The sequence below is a fragment of the Papaver somniferum genome, unplaced genomic scaffold (genome assembly GCF_003573695.1).
Source record: "Papaver somniferum cultivar HN1 unplaced genomic scaffold, ASM357369v1 unplaced-scaffold_114, whole genome shotgun sequence".
In the NCBI taxonomy this organism is placed as follows: Eukaryota; Viridiplantae; Streptophyta; class Magnoliopsida; order Ranunculales; family Papaveraceae; genus Papaver; species Papaver somniferum.
Window position 1 is genome coordinate 969,209 of NW_020620381.1, and position 16,556 is coordinate 985,764.

The window sequence follows — 16,556 nt, forward strand, 5'->3', positions numbered from 1 at the left end:
CATGACTTCGTTCGCCATGCCTTTGTCATGGACATTTCCGAATACACGATCAACTCATGATTTTCAGCTGCAACAAGCTCGAAATGATCCAAAGTCATTTGCAGCGCAGTGGTCAATCTTGAGAGCATCGATACTTCAAAAACTAACCGAATGCAGGTCGACATGTCCGCACTTCACAAAGGAAACAAAGAAAAGCAACTAAACAAGTGTGACCTCTGTTTTATAATGACAAACCAATGTCACAAATCAGACACTCAAAGCTTTGGGATTAGCGAGCGCCAATCTCTAGGAAGAAATATTTAATAATGCATCAATCCTAAGTCGACACAGAAATCCAGAAAGAAAGACACGACAAGTTGTGTTTTCCCCAGAGATATTCCAACAAGACAATATGATAACCAACAAAATAAGAGAAGACGAAGAAAGGAAACATCGAAACCAAGACAAGAAATGAAAACTCCTAAGAAAAGTTGGCCAGTTCAATCTTCTCGTCCAACACCTTTTTCTTCAAACTCAGACTCATGTTAGTCTCCGCAACATCTGCAGCAATCTTGGAAGTCTCAGTAGTTACACGAATCTGCTCTTTCTGTTGATTTTTCAGCTTTTGTGTCTCCGATAGAATCTTTTCTTCTAGATCAGCAATCTCTCCCGGAAGGACTAAACAACGAGCTGCCCGTTTCTGTTCTAGATTGTGGAATAATACTTCAATCCAGCGCATGTTAAAACTCAATTGGCTTGGTAAAACAAAACTATTCCTCCACGTCTCAAGAGTGTCTTCGGAGTTACATTTATCACCCACTTCGGCCATCACCTTTGCCACAACAACCAAATCAGAAACACTGGAGATTATATTATTTCGGTCAGCAAGGACTATGGTATCCACATGACCATGCTCTTACACAACCGCCTTGTAATGATCTTTTAATTCTGGGGCAACAGTACACTGGCACAAAGTGAGAATAAGTGGTAGCAACAGGAGCCGCATTTCCTTTAAAATCAAACAAGGTTGGTTAGCCAACTAAAGACCAAGGACTTCCGTAGCAAAGGGAATCAGGATATCTCGGGACGGAACCGCCATGTCCTTGGGGTTGCTTTGCTCTTCTGGATAATCAGTGCATGCCATGCCAGAGTCCTGTGAGGAAATTTTAACACCGACAACATTTAGATGAATACCCCCAAAATAAAATTAAGAAAAACAAAATATTATACCTGTGTATTTATACCAGAAGATGAATCTTGGGGACTGAGTGTTCCACCTTTTATAAGAATCAGAGGAAAGAGAAGCTTAGCGCATATGAAAACATTATGAGCAAACAAGGTGTATTTATAAGCTCTCAGGAGAAGTTGATGTGGACGAGATACCGGCAAAATCTACAATTACTTTATGATAACCACTTGCAACGTAAACACAAACATCAAGTGGCCAATTCCTTACCTCCTTGATCGGCTGATGACGTTTCTGTTTCACCTTTCTTCCGAACCGACACCCGAATACGCCACGATGGCTTTATAGCAAAAAAAGAGAGAGCAATTCCATATTACCACAGGATGTCAAGCAAAATTCCTCAATGACACCAGCAGCATCCTTCGGAATTACTTCGCTTTTACCTTTGCCTTTTTGAGCCGCATCTGAGACGCCTTTACCCCTTGATCCGAGCTTTATTCCGTGAGCACTAACGACATCGGATGCACTCTTGATACGCCCTCGAGCATTCAAAATACGAGGACTGGTGATCCCCATTGGAACAGTGAATACACGAAGTTAATCATCCGAGTCAGTTCCTCATACCAGTGAGTGCACCACGCTTGTGTAAAGATAGGAGGTTTCTTCGTAGATGGAACTGACAGACGAAATGGGAGATCACGACAACACTTTGGATCGTCCGGTTTAAAGACAAACCGATGATAACATCTTTCAGTCAGGCTGCTATCTTCTGGGAAAAGGGCATTTGCATGGAGCCTGCCCCTTGATCATAACCCTACCAACATTATAGCTAACAACACAAAATTTTCCTTCAAAATAGCCAGGATGCAACCCAGAGTCACCATAGCTACGAAATCCCATTCATCATCATCAAGACGTGAATCCTCTGAATCTAACACGTCATCGAGAAATACAGAATTTGGACCAAGAAACAACGCCACCTGGGATTATCATCAAATGTACGCGCCGGAAACGAATTTAGATTATTGATTATCCAAGGAATCTTGTTACTTGCTTTCTTTATGTGAACATTCTCGTACAGAGCAGTACGGGGATGCTGAAATGGTGCGGGGGTAAACGACCAGCAGTAACAACAACATTATCTCTTCTCACAACCACATATTTGGTTCCAGATTGGTTATCCACAAAACTTTCCCAAAACCACATTTGTAGAAAATTGGTGGGAATATAACTCTCAATTATGTGTTCATGACTATTGAGATTATTAGTCCCACATTGTACGCGCAATTAAGATCCTGCGGTTTATAATCTCTTAGGGCCTCCCCACTCATTGCCAATTGGTTTTTAAATTGGATGCCCGCAGACTTTAAAATGGTATCAGAGCAGATTATTTGTATCGAGTCAGTTGACCGCACCTTTACTCTGCGTCACCCGATTTATTGTCCACGTGTTAGACCCAAGTCAGTTGACCGCACCTTTACTCTGCGTCACCCGATTTATTGTCCACGTGTTAGACCCAACGATGCTACACGTGTGAGGGTGTGTTGAGATTATTAGTCCCACATTGTATGGGAAATTAAGATCCTGCGGTTCATAATCTCTTACTGCCTCTCCACTCATTGCCAATTGGTTTTGAGTTGGATGCTCGCAGACTTTAAAAATGACTATTTTCAATTTCCACATCCGAGACCGGAGCATCTAAATGAAAAATTATTATTTTAATGTGTTTAACTAAATAAAATTAATTTGTTGTTTTGTTTGTGAATGAAAAATTTATTAGTCCCATATTGTGGAGTTTCCACTTTTTAGTTGTTTTAAGAGACTATATAAGCTTTTTAGTCCCACATCGGGAAATTCCTCTTCTTAAATTGTTTTATTCATTATATAAATAAATTAATAGCGTTTTTTAAGCATTCGCGATTTTCCTTAACGGTTTTTTCGGAGTTTCCAAGCTCAAGTTGAGCATCTACTACATATGCTAGTAGTAGGTGTATTAGAGTGTTTTATCCTGGAGATATCCGTCCTGTGAGGGCTATAACATCACTCTTGAGTGTAGCCGGACGCTAATGTCTTAAGGACAGCGTGTTGAACACGTGACTCACTCTATTTTCCAAAGTTTTTCCTTGTTGCTGTTGCGGAGATACGGGGAGCTTGTTCGTTTCGTCAAAGCAATCACTTCCATTATAAAGGAGCTAAGTATCAATAACTTTTGCTTATTTGATTTTTCTTTGTTTTTGATTATTGCACCCAACATCTTAAGACATTATTATTTGTAATAATCGAAAACGATTGATTGGTTTGTGAATCATGGATGTTAATTGTGGAGTGAAAAACAAAAACGAATTTCTGGTCAGTTGTAGAGTTTCAATTTTATCTTTTAATCTAGAAGGAATTTCGATGAACCCTTTTGAAAAAACGTAGTAGACATCCTGATAGTTACCCGCGTAAAATTTCAGAATTTTTGGAGTTGTAAAAGTATTTGTTTGATATTTTACAAAACAGAAAAACGTTTTTGAAACATTCTGACGAGCAGAAAATTGTTGTTAACTAAATTAATTTTTGTGGGGTAACCATGAGTTTTTTGAAAAGCTGATTCAAACGAAGTTTGTATATATAGATGTTATCTTCAAAACTCATTTTTTACTTTCTGATTTGGAATTGTGATTTGTGAATAAAGGTGTCATCTCCGAGGGACATGGCTAATAGCCGCATGTGGTTGGAAACAAATCTTCCAAAGATGGCAAAGGTGAGAACATCGAACGCAACTCTAAGCATGGTCTTCATGATAAAGGTATATTTCGTAAACCTGAATCCGGAATTACTTTAGTTAAGGGTGAGTGTTATGTTTGTAAAATTCCTGGCCACGCGGCAGTAAATTGTAGACAACATAAAAACCTTAATAAGTAGAAAGTTAATGCTAATTTAGTTGAAACAAACTAGAACGAGTTTGGTGGCATGATGTCGGAAGTTATTTTAATAACCAATGTGAGAGACCAGTAGGTGGACTCTGGAGCCACCAAGAATGTTTGTTGAAACAGAGACCTGTTCACCTCCTATCATAGGATAGGGGATGTCGAGAAACTCTTATTGAGTAACTCATATGCAATAGAGGTTGCATAAAAGGAAAAGGTCGAGCAGAAGCTCATATCTGTAATATTCTCACATTGAATGAAGTTTTCATGTTCCGAGCATATGCGAAAATCTTGTATCTTGTTCTGTTGTAGATGGAAAAATATTTAAGATCTTAATTGAATCTGGAAAACTTGTTGTAACTAGGCAGTGATTTTTTAAGCAAGAGTTATAGGACTTTGGGTCTATATAAGCTTAACGGAAAAACTGATGATGTGAACGTAGTTGATTCTTGTGATATCTTTGTGTGATTGATTGTTTTACGTGGTAGACTTGGAACCGTAAACTTATAAGTCAATGCTTAACTGGCTAGCATAGGCTTCGTACCCAAATTTAGTTTGGATTTTGAACACAAAAGTGAAATCTGTGAAGAATCAAAATATGCTATAAAATCTTTTAGCACAAATGTTCAGAGTAATTCTAAGCCTTTGAATTAATTCAGTTAGGCCTAGTTGACATGAGTTCAACCCAAAAACTGTGGTAAAAGATGGTTATAACTTCCGTAGATGATTGTACGAGGTACTATCTTGTATACTTGCTTAGGATAAGGATGACGCCTTAGAAGCCTTAAGATGTATAAACTTGAAGTTGGAAACCAATTAGAAGCCTTGAACATAACAACCGTATCCTTAAGGAGATGATAATTTCCATGTTGATTAGTTCAGGATTACCTGCGGCCTTGTGGGGGGAGGCAGTCCTCTTAACTAGTATATCCTGAATAAAGTACCCTTTTAAGAATCAGATGAAACTCCATATGGTTTATGGAACGGTAGATGACCTTCTTATGAATGTGTCAAAGTGTGGGGGCGTTTGACTAAGATTGTAATTCCTCTTCCTAAAAGAACTAGATTGAAACCAAAAATGTTGATTGTGTTTTCGTATAGGGTATATTGATATACTTCTACAAATAGATTTTTGGTTGTGTGTTCTGATTTTTCTGACATTGGTGTGAATATTATTACGGAATCTAGGGATGCTGAGTTCTTTGAACATGTTTATTCTAAACCTGTACCTCATTAGAGATGTGTTGTTGATCCCCTAGATTTATTTTCAAATAGTCAGAACTTATTTTAAAGGAAGATGAAGTTGATGTTGAGCCTAAGAAAGTAAAATAATTAGACTTGAGACTTCTTATGAAACCGACTTCATAACATGCCTAGCTTAGTCTGAGCCACAGACTTGTAAAGAAGCCTTGATATCTACTGAAACCCCATTCTGGTAAGAAGCTTCATTTAGTGAAATGGACTCAGTCCGTTGGAACCAGACTTGGGAGCTTGCTAGTTTACCTCCAGGTTGTAAGACCATGGGATGTAAATGAGTCTTTAAGAGGAAACGATAGGTAGATGAAACTGTGGAAAAATATTAAGCTAAGTTGGTAGCTAAAGGCTATAAACTAAAAGAAGGTGTAGATTTCCTTGATTCTAATTCAATTGTGACGGAAATTACTTCCGTTGAGATACTAATTGTTATTGCTGCCATAAAGAACGTAGAGATACATCAGATGGATGTTAAGACAGCTTTTTCTAAAACCGTGAATTAGGTAAAGAAATTTACATAGATCAACCTGAAGACTTTGTAGTGAAAGGTTTGAATACAAAGTTTGTAATTTGAAAAATCTTTGTATGGTTTTCAATAAGCACGTAAACAGTGACATGGAAAATTTAATCATGTGATAATGGATAGTGGATTTAAATTAATGAATCTGACAAGTATGTTTACAAGTAACTTGTTAAGGATGTCTGTGTAATTGTATGCTTGTATGTTGATGATATGCTTGATACAAACATAGATGTGATCAATTCCACTAAAAACATGCACTGAATGAGAACATTGACTTGAAAGACTTGGGCCCTTTTGATGTAATCTTAGGGATGAGGATTAGAAGATAATCAAACATTTATAAGTCTTAGTCGTTCTCATTATGTTGAGTTGTGCTTAAGAGATACAATCAGTCTGATTGTAAACCTGCTTGTACTTCGTACGATTATTCTTGTAGTCTCAAGAAAAATAAGGGTAGTGGAGTATCTTAACTTGAATACTCAAAAGTTATAGGATGTCTGATGAATTTAATGAACTGTAAGAGTCCAGACATTGCCTATATTTGAGTAAGTTAAGTGGATATAATTGTAGTCCAGAGCAAGAGAATTCAGATGCACTGAGTAGAGTATTATGGTACCTAAAATACTCTTTTGATTTATGAAAGGTATCTTGTTGTCCTTGGGACTTTATGATGCAAACTGGATAGTTGACTCAGAGGAGTCTAAGTCTACGAGTGGATATGGTTTCACTCTAACATGTGGGTTTGTTGTTGGAAGATTTCCAAACAAACATATCGCTCAATTCATTATGGAATCTGAGAGTATTGTGTTAGATAAAGCATGAGAGGGGGCCGAGTGCCTAAGATTCTTTTAGAAGACATTCCTCTTTGGCATAGGCCTGTGCCAGCTATATCTATACATTGTGTTAGCCAAGCTAGAATAGTTAAAGCTAAGAAATAACTAATCTCAATCGGCGTTATTTCCATTGATTGGATAAAGTCCAAGGAGAATATCGCGCAACCTTTGACGAAAGGTTTGTACAAAGAGATAGTTAAAAATGCATCGAGGGGGTTGGGGCTTAAGCTCATATATTAAACTTTCCATGAAGGATACTCAACCTTGCTGACTGGAGATCCCATGATCAAGGTTTCGAATGAGAAAACTAATTTGTGGTGGGTAAAGGTAAACACTATCAGAGATTTTCATTCTATGTCCCTTCCCTATGGTGTAGACGTGATAGTGTGACTGCATGTGGAGGATGACTTTTTAATAAGTCTTAATGAGTTCTATAGTTTCAATTTAAGATTGAAGTGGGGTGTAGCAGTAACACTCTTAATGGAAACTCACCTATCTGAATGAGGAAGTGGGTCGCTTCCTGTGAGAATATGAGCTGATTCTCTAGAGCATTCTGAGAAACAGGATACGTCCAGGGCTAAAACGGACAAAACGGCACGAGCTTGGCAGCAACCTTGGAGATATCATCCGTGATTGTTATCGCGGATTACATCAAACGCTAGGAGTTCAAGACATAGTTCACTGTCTCTAGCAAGTAATTCCGGTAATATCTCACTAAGCAAAGGTTCAAGACCTCATGGACACCTCTGCCTAAAATGGTATTTCCTGCGTTTTTTATATGATTTTCGCTTTTGATGGTTTTGGTATTACTGGAACTTAGTACCTAAGGGTCACTAAGTGTTCACTGGTTCATGCTTTTTCACTTTCGTGAAAGGAACCTTTAGTCTCACTTGTGAGGAGCTAAAGATGAAAGCTCTCTATACTATATGATTTTTGCAATCCATAGTATGACCCTGGGGTCAACACATTTTTGTGTGAAGGAGAGGACATTGAAATGACTAGTATGATTTCAACACACAGACGTTCCATATGTCTGTTCGATCCATCCGGATCATGGAGATTGGGTGTTGACTTACCAAGATTTATCTGTGTTTTTCATGTTTTATTGAGGTTTTCATTCATGTGGGGGATTGTTGGAACAATATTTATTAATTATTATTTTAATGTGTTTAACTAAATAAAATTAATTTGTTGTTTTGTTTGTGAATGAAAAACTTATTAGTCCCACATTGTGGAGTTTCCACTTTTTAGTTGTTTTAAGAGACTATATAAGATTTTTAGTCCCACATCGGGGAATTCCTCTTCTTAAATTTTTTTATTCCATTATATAAAGAAATTCACTACTTTTGTAAAATCATGGGAAAGGGGTTGCTCTATATTTTAGAGGGACCCCTAAGGGAAAATATTTTATAGCGTTTTTTAAGCATTCGCGATTTTCCTTAACGGTTTTTTCGGAGTTGCCAAGCTCAAGTTGAGCATCTACTACATATGCTAGTAGTAGGTGTATTAGGGTGTTTTATCCTGGAGATATCCGTCCTGTGAGGGCTATAGCATCACTCTTGAGTGTATCCGGGCGCTAATGTCTTAAGGACAGCGTGTTGAACACGTGACTCACTCTATTTTCCAAAGTTTTGCCTTGTTGCGGAGATACGGGGAGCTTGTTCGTTTCGTCAAAGCAATCACTTCCATTATAAAGGAGCTAAGTATCAATAACTTTTGCTTATTTGATTTTTCTTTGTTTTTAATTATTGCACCCAACAATCTTAAGACATTATTATTTGTAATAAACGAAAACGATTGATTGGTTTGTGAATCATGGATGTTAATTGTGGAGTGAAAAACAAAAACAAATTTCTGGTCAGCTGTAGAGTTTCAATTTTATATTTTAATATAGAAGGAATTTCGATGAACCCTTTTGACACAACGTAGTAGACATCCTGATAGTTACCCGCGTACAATTTCGGAATTTTTGGAGGTGTAAAAGTATTTTTTTGATATTTTACAAAACAGAAAAACGTTTCTGAAAAATTCTGACGAGCAGAAAATTGTTGTTAACTAAATTAATTTTTGTGGGGTAACCATGAGTTTTTTGAAACGCTGATTCAAACGAAGTTTGTATATATAGATGTTATTTTCAAAACTCATTTTTTACTTTCTGATTTGGAATTGTGATTTGTGAATAAAGGTGTCATCTCCGAGGGACATGGCTAATAGCCGCATGTGGTTGAAAACAAATCTTCCAAAGATGGCAAAGGTGAGAACATCGAACGCAACTCTAAGCATGATCTTCATGATAAAGGTATATTTCGTAAACCTGAATCCGGAATTACTTTAGTTAAGGGTGAGTGTTATGTTTGTAAAATTCCTGGCCACGCGGCAGTAAATTGTAGACAACATAAAAACCTTAATAAGTAGAAAGTTAATGCTAATTTAGTTGAAACAAACTAGAACGAGTTTGGTGGCATGATGTCGGAAGTTATTTTAATAACCAATGTGAGAGACCAGTAGGTGGACTCTGGAGCCACCAAGAATGTTTGTTGAAACAGAGACCTGTTCACCTCCTATCATAGGATAGGGGATGTCGAGAAACTCTTATTGAGTAACTCATATGCAATAGAGGTTGCATAAAAGGAAAAGGTCGAGCAGAAGCTCATATCTGTAATATTCTCTCATTTAATGAAGTTTTCATGTTCCGAGCATATGCGAAAATCTTGTATCTTGTTCTGTTGTAGATGGAAAAATATTTAAGATCTTAATTGAATCTGGAAAACTTGTTGTAACTAGGCAGTGATTTTTTAAGCAAGAATTATAGGACTTTGGGTCTATATAAGCTTAACGGAAAAACTGATAATTTTTCCAACAACATGTTCATTATCAACCGACTGGCAAGTGGCAACTCATAATCACACCTTCTTTCAAAAGTTTAAACTTTTCGGCTACAACACCTGTTTTGATTTCCACACTACAACAAACAACTATCAAACAAGAGAAGCACCTTAATTACACAAAAACACACTCTTAACATAAGTATAAAACCGAGAACATGCAGCTTCGTTTGGATGCGCGTAAATGCATCCAAAACTACTCAGACTTTGATCAAGACTTAGGGATGAAGAACGAAAGAATTCCAAATACAGTGGATATGATTGTAAGTGTAATAAGTAGAATTGCTGCGACGACCGAGATAATCGCCCATGGATTACTGAAATACTCGCGCTTCAAAGTTGCTTTCCAAATATGCCGGCGCTTCGTATAAAACTTGTTTATGTCCTTGATATGTGTAGAATAATAATCACCACCATCAGATATCCCGACGCAAAACTTGTTGAACATATCAGAAACGTCTTGATCACAACCTAAATAATTAGTGACAATTCCTTGTTTGCGGAGAAGCTTTACATCATCCGCAGAGTTTATGAGAAAATCCATAAATGAAACATATGAACTCATAGAGTAACGTCCACCATATATTTGCTCACAAGCGATGATATTTCTAAACAGTTGGTCGGTCCCGTCATAGACATATAATGGAGGAATTTCCAGAATACCTGTAGAATTGAATTTAATATCCAAAAAATTCCCTTCTGCAGACCCCTTTTTGAACCTGACCCCTGCACGACCTAGCTCTGTCGCACTTGGTATAAAATCCCATGTATCAAAAAGATTTTCCCTTTCCTTATCGGCAACAAAAACATGCTTCAGCTTCGTGAACTGAAATTGTATAAAAAAATACAATGAACTTGTGAGCTTGACTACCTTGTTTTCTTTTAAGTCAGTAAGAATCTTTACTTCTGTCCCTGAGGAGGAATCTGTATGAGCAGGAGGTCGGATTAGCATATTTAGGAAATCAAGTATATGCTTGGCTTGTTCACCTTGATTTAGACGCGCTTCAAGAAGCTTCATTCCTTCCTTTGGCAACATATGCGGAAAATTGTCCATGAACACATTAAGAATAAGTTTCTCAAGGGGCACAGGACTTGACTCTCCTGCCTTGAAAATTATGTTGGACAAACATTGAAGGACAAACAGTGGAATTTGGTTTTCAAGAAGTAAAAGATCCTCTTCCATCTTTACCAAGAGCCAATCGTTACCATCTAAAGGATCGTCTACAACAAAACTCCCTGACATGGATCTTACTAACATCCCGATAATGAATAATCCATCAATTACCATCATTTCTACAAATTCTGTACTGTTGATGTTAACAGGTTCTGAATAACACTCGCGAATTTTTGTTTCCATCTCTTTGATAGATGAAACACATTCCTCTACTATTGTGAACCACGCTTCGGTTGCAAATAGAGATCCCGATGAATCCAACTTAATAGTGCGAGTTTCCTCCTCTTGTTCTTCTTTTTCTTCTTCTTGTTCTTCTTCTTCTTCCTCCTGTTTTTGTTCCTTTTCTTTTTCTTGTTCTTCTTGTTCTTCTTCTTTTTCTTGTTCTTCTTCTTCTGATGGTGATGACGATGAGTCTTCGGACGCTTTAACTATTTGCGCATACAACTTCGAAATTTTTCCTTCAGCTCTTATGGTAAGTAATTTGTGTGCATACAACAACTTCAGATCTTCTGTTGCTTTTAAACTTTGGTTAGTACGGTGATAAGGACCAATTGAGATAGCCTCAGGCTTGTATGCACTAGGCTCTGTCAATTTGTGATACCTTTCTGGAACCCTATGAATAGAACACCCTCCGGAAATACGCGAATTGGGTGCACTATTTTCAAGCTTTTTCTTGATAGAACTAGAAATCAGTTTTTCCATTTCAATTGAAATGGAGGCTCCACCATCGCTAATCATCTCGGATTGCATTGTATCCGAATCAATTATCACACAACCAAAAGGTAAAAGAGTGATCAACTTGAGAGTAGTGGGAGAACCTTTGGAATGCGATTTCCTTTGATCGCCAACCCCATATATATAGACGTCGAAGCTCCGATTGAAGAGTTAGTCGCCAAGATGGTTATCAAGTTATCATTATATTTTTGCTAAAGAAATGAAGTCAATATTCCCATTTGTTTTCATCTCCAACCCTATTGCGAATTAACTAATATTACATGAGACATCAATCAAGGTAGGTTGGTTACTTGGTTTGGTAGACGTTTTGTTTTCCGCTGACAGGCTGTAAATTAGTTTCATTTTTAATGTTTCACTTTCATCTACTACTTGATCACGACTGGTTGCATCTGGAGTAATAAAATGCATCTTACAAAATAAATAAATTGCATGTCTCCATCTATTCCACAAGACATCTTCATCACTATCTCAGCAGTAATCGAGCAAGTCAACTCTTACGAGGTTAACCTTGATTCGGTGTTTTCTTTTGGGTTTTCTTTTTTGTTAATTATTTTTTCTTTTTTCTTTTCGGGTTATTGGTATCGGATTAGCTTATAAGATTTGAAGAAGAACACTTATATTTCCATCATGCAGCTAATAATTAAGGTATCTGAGTGCTGGCAAGAAAAATCCAGATATTTGGCTCTAATTAATAAAGATATTTTCTGGTCCAACTAGGGGTTGTGACATTAGTCTATTCTCAAAAAATGCAGATATTTGGCCAAGTCAAGAAATATTTGTGTAAAAGAGAATTGGGTAATATATTCAGAGCTGTAATGATGTATAATTTGCAAAATTAAAAAACTAAAACAGGATGTGATTGCTCCTCTACTCCTTGATCACGATTCACGACTAACAATAAGTCTTGCTTGCATTTCGACTTCATCTATATATTCCACGGGAAATCTTAATCATGATTGAAACATTAATAATTTTAGAGACAGATTGGTGCAAGTGTAATGGAAACAATAAACTAAACTAAAATCTAACTGAAAGAAGTTGTAGTTCACAAATAGCATATCTTTTATAGAGTAGTACCTTTCTGCCAAAATATGTTGTCTAATGCAACTTGGTTTCAATTTTCATTTCAGTGATCCGTACTAATCGGTAACAACACAAACAGGAAATCTATTTTTGGAAAAAAAGAAACCAAAGGATGTGCTAGAAAATGCGAAGGAGATGAAAACTCAATTTTCATTTTAATGAAAATTTACTGCTCAACAAATTCCCATAATCATAACACACCTGATGCTTCATAAAAAAAAAAAAATGGAAAATATATATCTGGAATCCACCGGATTGCGCATATTTCTCATTTTGTTGTGATGCGTAATATACAAAGATTAATAATATACACAATACTGATATAGGACTAATATTTCATAATTTTGCAGGTACTTTTTCAACTAGGAAAGTGTATATATACGCACAGATATCTACACTCAGCATGCTAAATATGCAGCTTTGCTGCTGGCTATGTAATGGGCAAAGGAGATTAAAATACATTACGCGTGTTTTGAACTAGATGCACAATCGGTAGTAGATGCGGTCAATGGCAACCATCATATTGTAGTTCGAGAGAATTAATCCATAATTTTGTGGGATGGGGTGTGCTAGGCCGGCACGTCTTAATCTCCACACAGTACAGCCCAACTGATGAAATCACATGCTTAGCGTGTTGTATGCCTTGCTATGTTGTGCCGGATATTAAGATGTGCCGTGTTGTGCCCTGCTAGAAGGAAGAAAAATAAACGTGATGTGTCGTGTTGTGCTGTACATGGCACATTTATTTTATGTTTTCTAATACAAATATTTTCCAACATAAATATTTTTCAAATATTTAGGTATTATATGCGTTATTATAGAAATAAGTCAATATAACGATAATAAAATGTCAATAACTAACTAGAATATAGGCTCTGTTTTAGATTTTTTTCAAATGGAGAGCAACAAAACGATCCGAAGAGAACGAAAATCGTAGTCAACTCGCCGAGTCGAACGTATTCAATACATTTTTTTTAATTTGGTAGCCTTGTCCAATACATTTCGTTGATTTCTAGAACAACTTAACACAACGAATGGGTTTAGTCTGCTTGTATCAAAATTTATGTTTGATTCATTTTTATAACTTATGTAAATGATTGGCTTAAAAAAATAATTACATACATATATATATATATATGTATATATATATGTTTATGCCCTTTCCTTCACCAATTGAATCTTAAAACATAATCAAACAGATAAAGATTAGCATCCACCAAAAGAAAATACGGGATTTTGTCTAACTCGACATGGGAAATGTATTAGATTATTCAATGGATTTAGTTGTTTTGTTTACCTGGCAGGTTTATCAGGTGATGATCATTTGATTCTAACAAATCCCATTTCAATTTCCGAAAATATGTGTCGAGTCATGAAATCGATGACTAATCAAGTGTTCGTTTCTTTATCTCTTCAAATCTCAAGTTTTTTTTGTACATAATTAGGATTAATTAACAGATTTAATTACCTTTATTTGTTTGGTGGGATGATAAGGGATGAATTTAGGATTTGTGGTCGAAGATATAGAGAACGATGGATTTAATTAGAAAAGTTGGAGAACTGAAGTTTATATTCTCAGTGCAAAACATCTGTTACGGTGCCAACAGAACTACTATCTCTTACGATGGCTGATATATGATGTTAGTAATGGTGAGTATTACTATAAAAGATAGGTTGGTGGTGGCGTGACGAGATGACGATCATCGGGAGAGGAAGATGAATTAGAGATTGCAACATCAGCTGAGAGGTAGTTTGGACTGGGGTGGAGGAATATATTGACTAGGTCACGTTTAGTGAGTCGATATCAGTATTTGTTCTCCTCGAATCCATTTTCGCTCTCCCTCTAACAAAAATCCTCTTTTATTTATTTAGTTTTGAATGAAAACATCTTGATTTTATTGATATTGTAAAATTGAATGTATCAATTCAAATACATCAAACATGGGAGCAATAAAAGATTACATACATCTTGTTTCATATATGAAACCGATATTTGAAACATGCCATGTGAAATAAATTCCTTCCAACCGAATTTGTCTTCTACATTAAGAGTAAAATGTCTTAGAGGGGAGTAATCTTCCATATTCAATCTTTCTTCTCTTTCCCAAAAGGGATCTATATGCCCAATCATCGTCATGATCACTTCCGAGAAATCATTCCCGATGATATATCTGTAATGAAAGCATTCACTGGAAGTAACCCTAAAATACAACTATAATACCCGCCTACGGCGTTAATGATGTTCTACCTAGCACAAACGAGTCATTAGGTATGAAATCAATTGAAAAAAAAGATGCAACTACAATAATCATATATAAACCCTAAAATGGTTTTAAAGAAACTGATGATTTATTTAATAATACTAGTAACTAGTAAGTGTAACCAAATTAAACAGAAATACCTGAAAAATCAGATCAAATCTGATAAATTTGGATCATTATCGAAAGAGGGGCCAGATCGGTTATCCAGAAAACTTTCCCAAAAACACATTTGTAGAAAATTGGTGGGAATGTAACTCTCAATTATGTGTTCATGACTATTTGCAATTTCCACATCCGAGACCAGAGCATCTAAATGCCGATACACTACACCTAAAAGCATAGGGGCTAAAGGATAAGTAATACCCCTCGACATTTGAACAGCTATTCGAAGAATTTCACCCCGAATAGTGTCCTTCGGTGAGCACTCAAAAATATCATGATTGAACCAATATGCCAAGAAGGCAGCAAGTTCAGCATCATCGTTATGACCATGAGTCGGAGGATCATAGGATTTTACTAAGGAGGGGAGTTTCGTCATATCAATCACTTCAGTGATATAATGTACCCAGTAATTCATCCAACCCGAAAGAGAGGCACGCTTATCCTCCTAAACTACCGCTCCGAGAGTACCAGCATTTACTTTACGAGCTATAGTTTTTCGGACTTCCACCAAGGTATTGAATAATTCTGAATCCGCAGTCGTCATAGCGCCTTCGGGGTTAGCTTCTTTGAAACTATGGGAACTATGAATGGGCAGCCCCGTAAGGTCGACAACATCTTCCAAAGTGGGAGAAGCTTCTTCTCAAGCAAATACCAGTGTATGCACGCCAGCAACCCACTGAAAACAAGATGGGGAAAGAGCCTTGTTAGCATGATAGATACTACGATGAGTAGATAATTTCAGAGCGTCCTTGATATTAAGATCCCTTTACGCTTTAAGTGATGTGACTTTGAGAAAATATGATGTTTCCATGGGGTCCACTCATAAATCACAAGGGTGGTTGAAACAAACTCAATGGGAGGCTCTCAATAATCACCACGCTCAATACATAGTCGAGGTAAATTCTCGAGAGGAAGGACTGTGGCAGTCAACTGAGAGATGAAACGATCTTTGAAAACGGATCCGGAATCGGGTGTATCAGCAGATTCTGTCCCGAATAGGCGTGCTCTCCTCATGACTGCGGAATCCTCCTTGGATAACTGTTTACCAGCACCGAAAATGTGTGGTTCCATTATTGGGTCAAAGCCTTCACAAAACCCGAAGACGCTAATAAAGTGAAGGAAGAGATAAAAAAGAGGGGAAACCCCTAAAAGGAAAATGAAGAAGAGGAAGTGAGAAGGAAGGATTTTATACGAGAAAACATCAGAGAGGCGAAAGGTCAATACGCGTGGGGAGAAGATATACGTGTCAATTGGCTAATAGAATGAATGAGGCGGTGCAAGAAAGGTGAAACAATTGGATGTTGCTTCATGACCAATAATTGCTGTTAGAATCTATAAAGCAGAGATTATGCCCATGAATACTCGTATCATGTTGAGAAGAGACAATACTTAATAACACGACAAAGGGTTGTGAAGAATAGATCCCAAAGACGGAATCAAGGAGCAAACAGACTGCTGCCGTAATCACAGATTTGGTTACCTAAATAAATTAGTGGCACAGACACTGCCCTCAGAAGATGATTAGTGGTTACCTAAATAAATTCCATTGTAATGGTACACGTGTACGGT

General features: G+C 36.9%; 2 protein-coding genes across 3 annotated transcripts; both read right to left on the reverse strand.

Annotated features, from left to right (window-relative positions):
- Positions 1-223: 223 nt before the first annotated feature.
- On the reverse strand, positions 224-2,197 carry LOC113328661. 2 transcript variants are annotated; one of them, XR_003349507.1, is made up of 3 exons: positions 1,436-2,197; positions 1,210-1,256; positions 224-1,132 (listed from the first exon to the last, which is right to left on the reverse strand). XR_003349507.1 is itself a non-coding variant. In XM_026575698.1 (3 exons), the coding sequence occupies exons 1-3, from the start codon at positions 1,739-1,741 to the stop codon at positions 1,019-1,021; spliced, it is 360 nt and encodes a 119-aa protein (XP_026431483.1). In that variant the 5' UTR covers positions 1,742-2,197; the 3' UTR covers positions 224-1,018. The 2 variants fall into 2 exon arrangements, 1 of the variants encoding a protein (XP_026431483.1); XM_026575698.1 differs by having other exon boundaries at positions 1,543-2,197.
- A 7,387-nt stretch (positions 2,198-9,584) lies between these two features.
- On the reverse strand, positions 9,585-11,634 carry LOC113328672 (UPF0481 protein At3g47200-like). Its single transcript, XM_026575705.1, has one exon. The coding sequence runs from the start codon at positions 11,494-11,496 to the stop codon at positions 9,784-9,786; it is 1,713 nt and encodes a 570-aa protein (XP_026431490.1). The 5' UTR covers positions 11,497-11,634; the 3' UTR covers positions 9,585-9,783.
- Between the last annotated feature and the right edge of the window lie 4,922 nt (positions 11,635-16,556).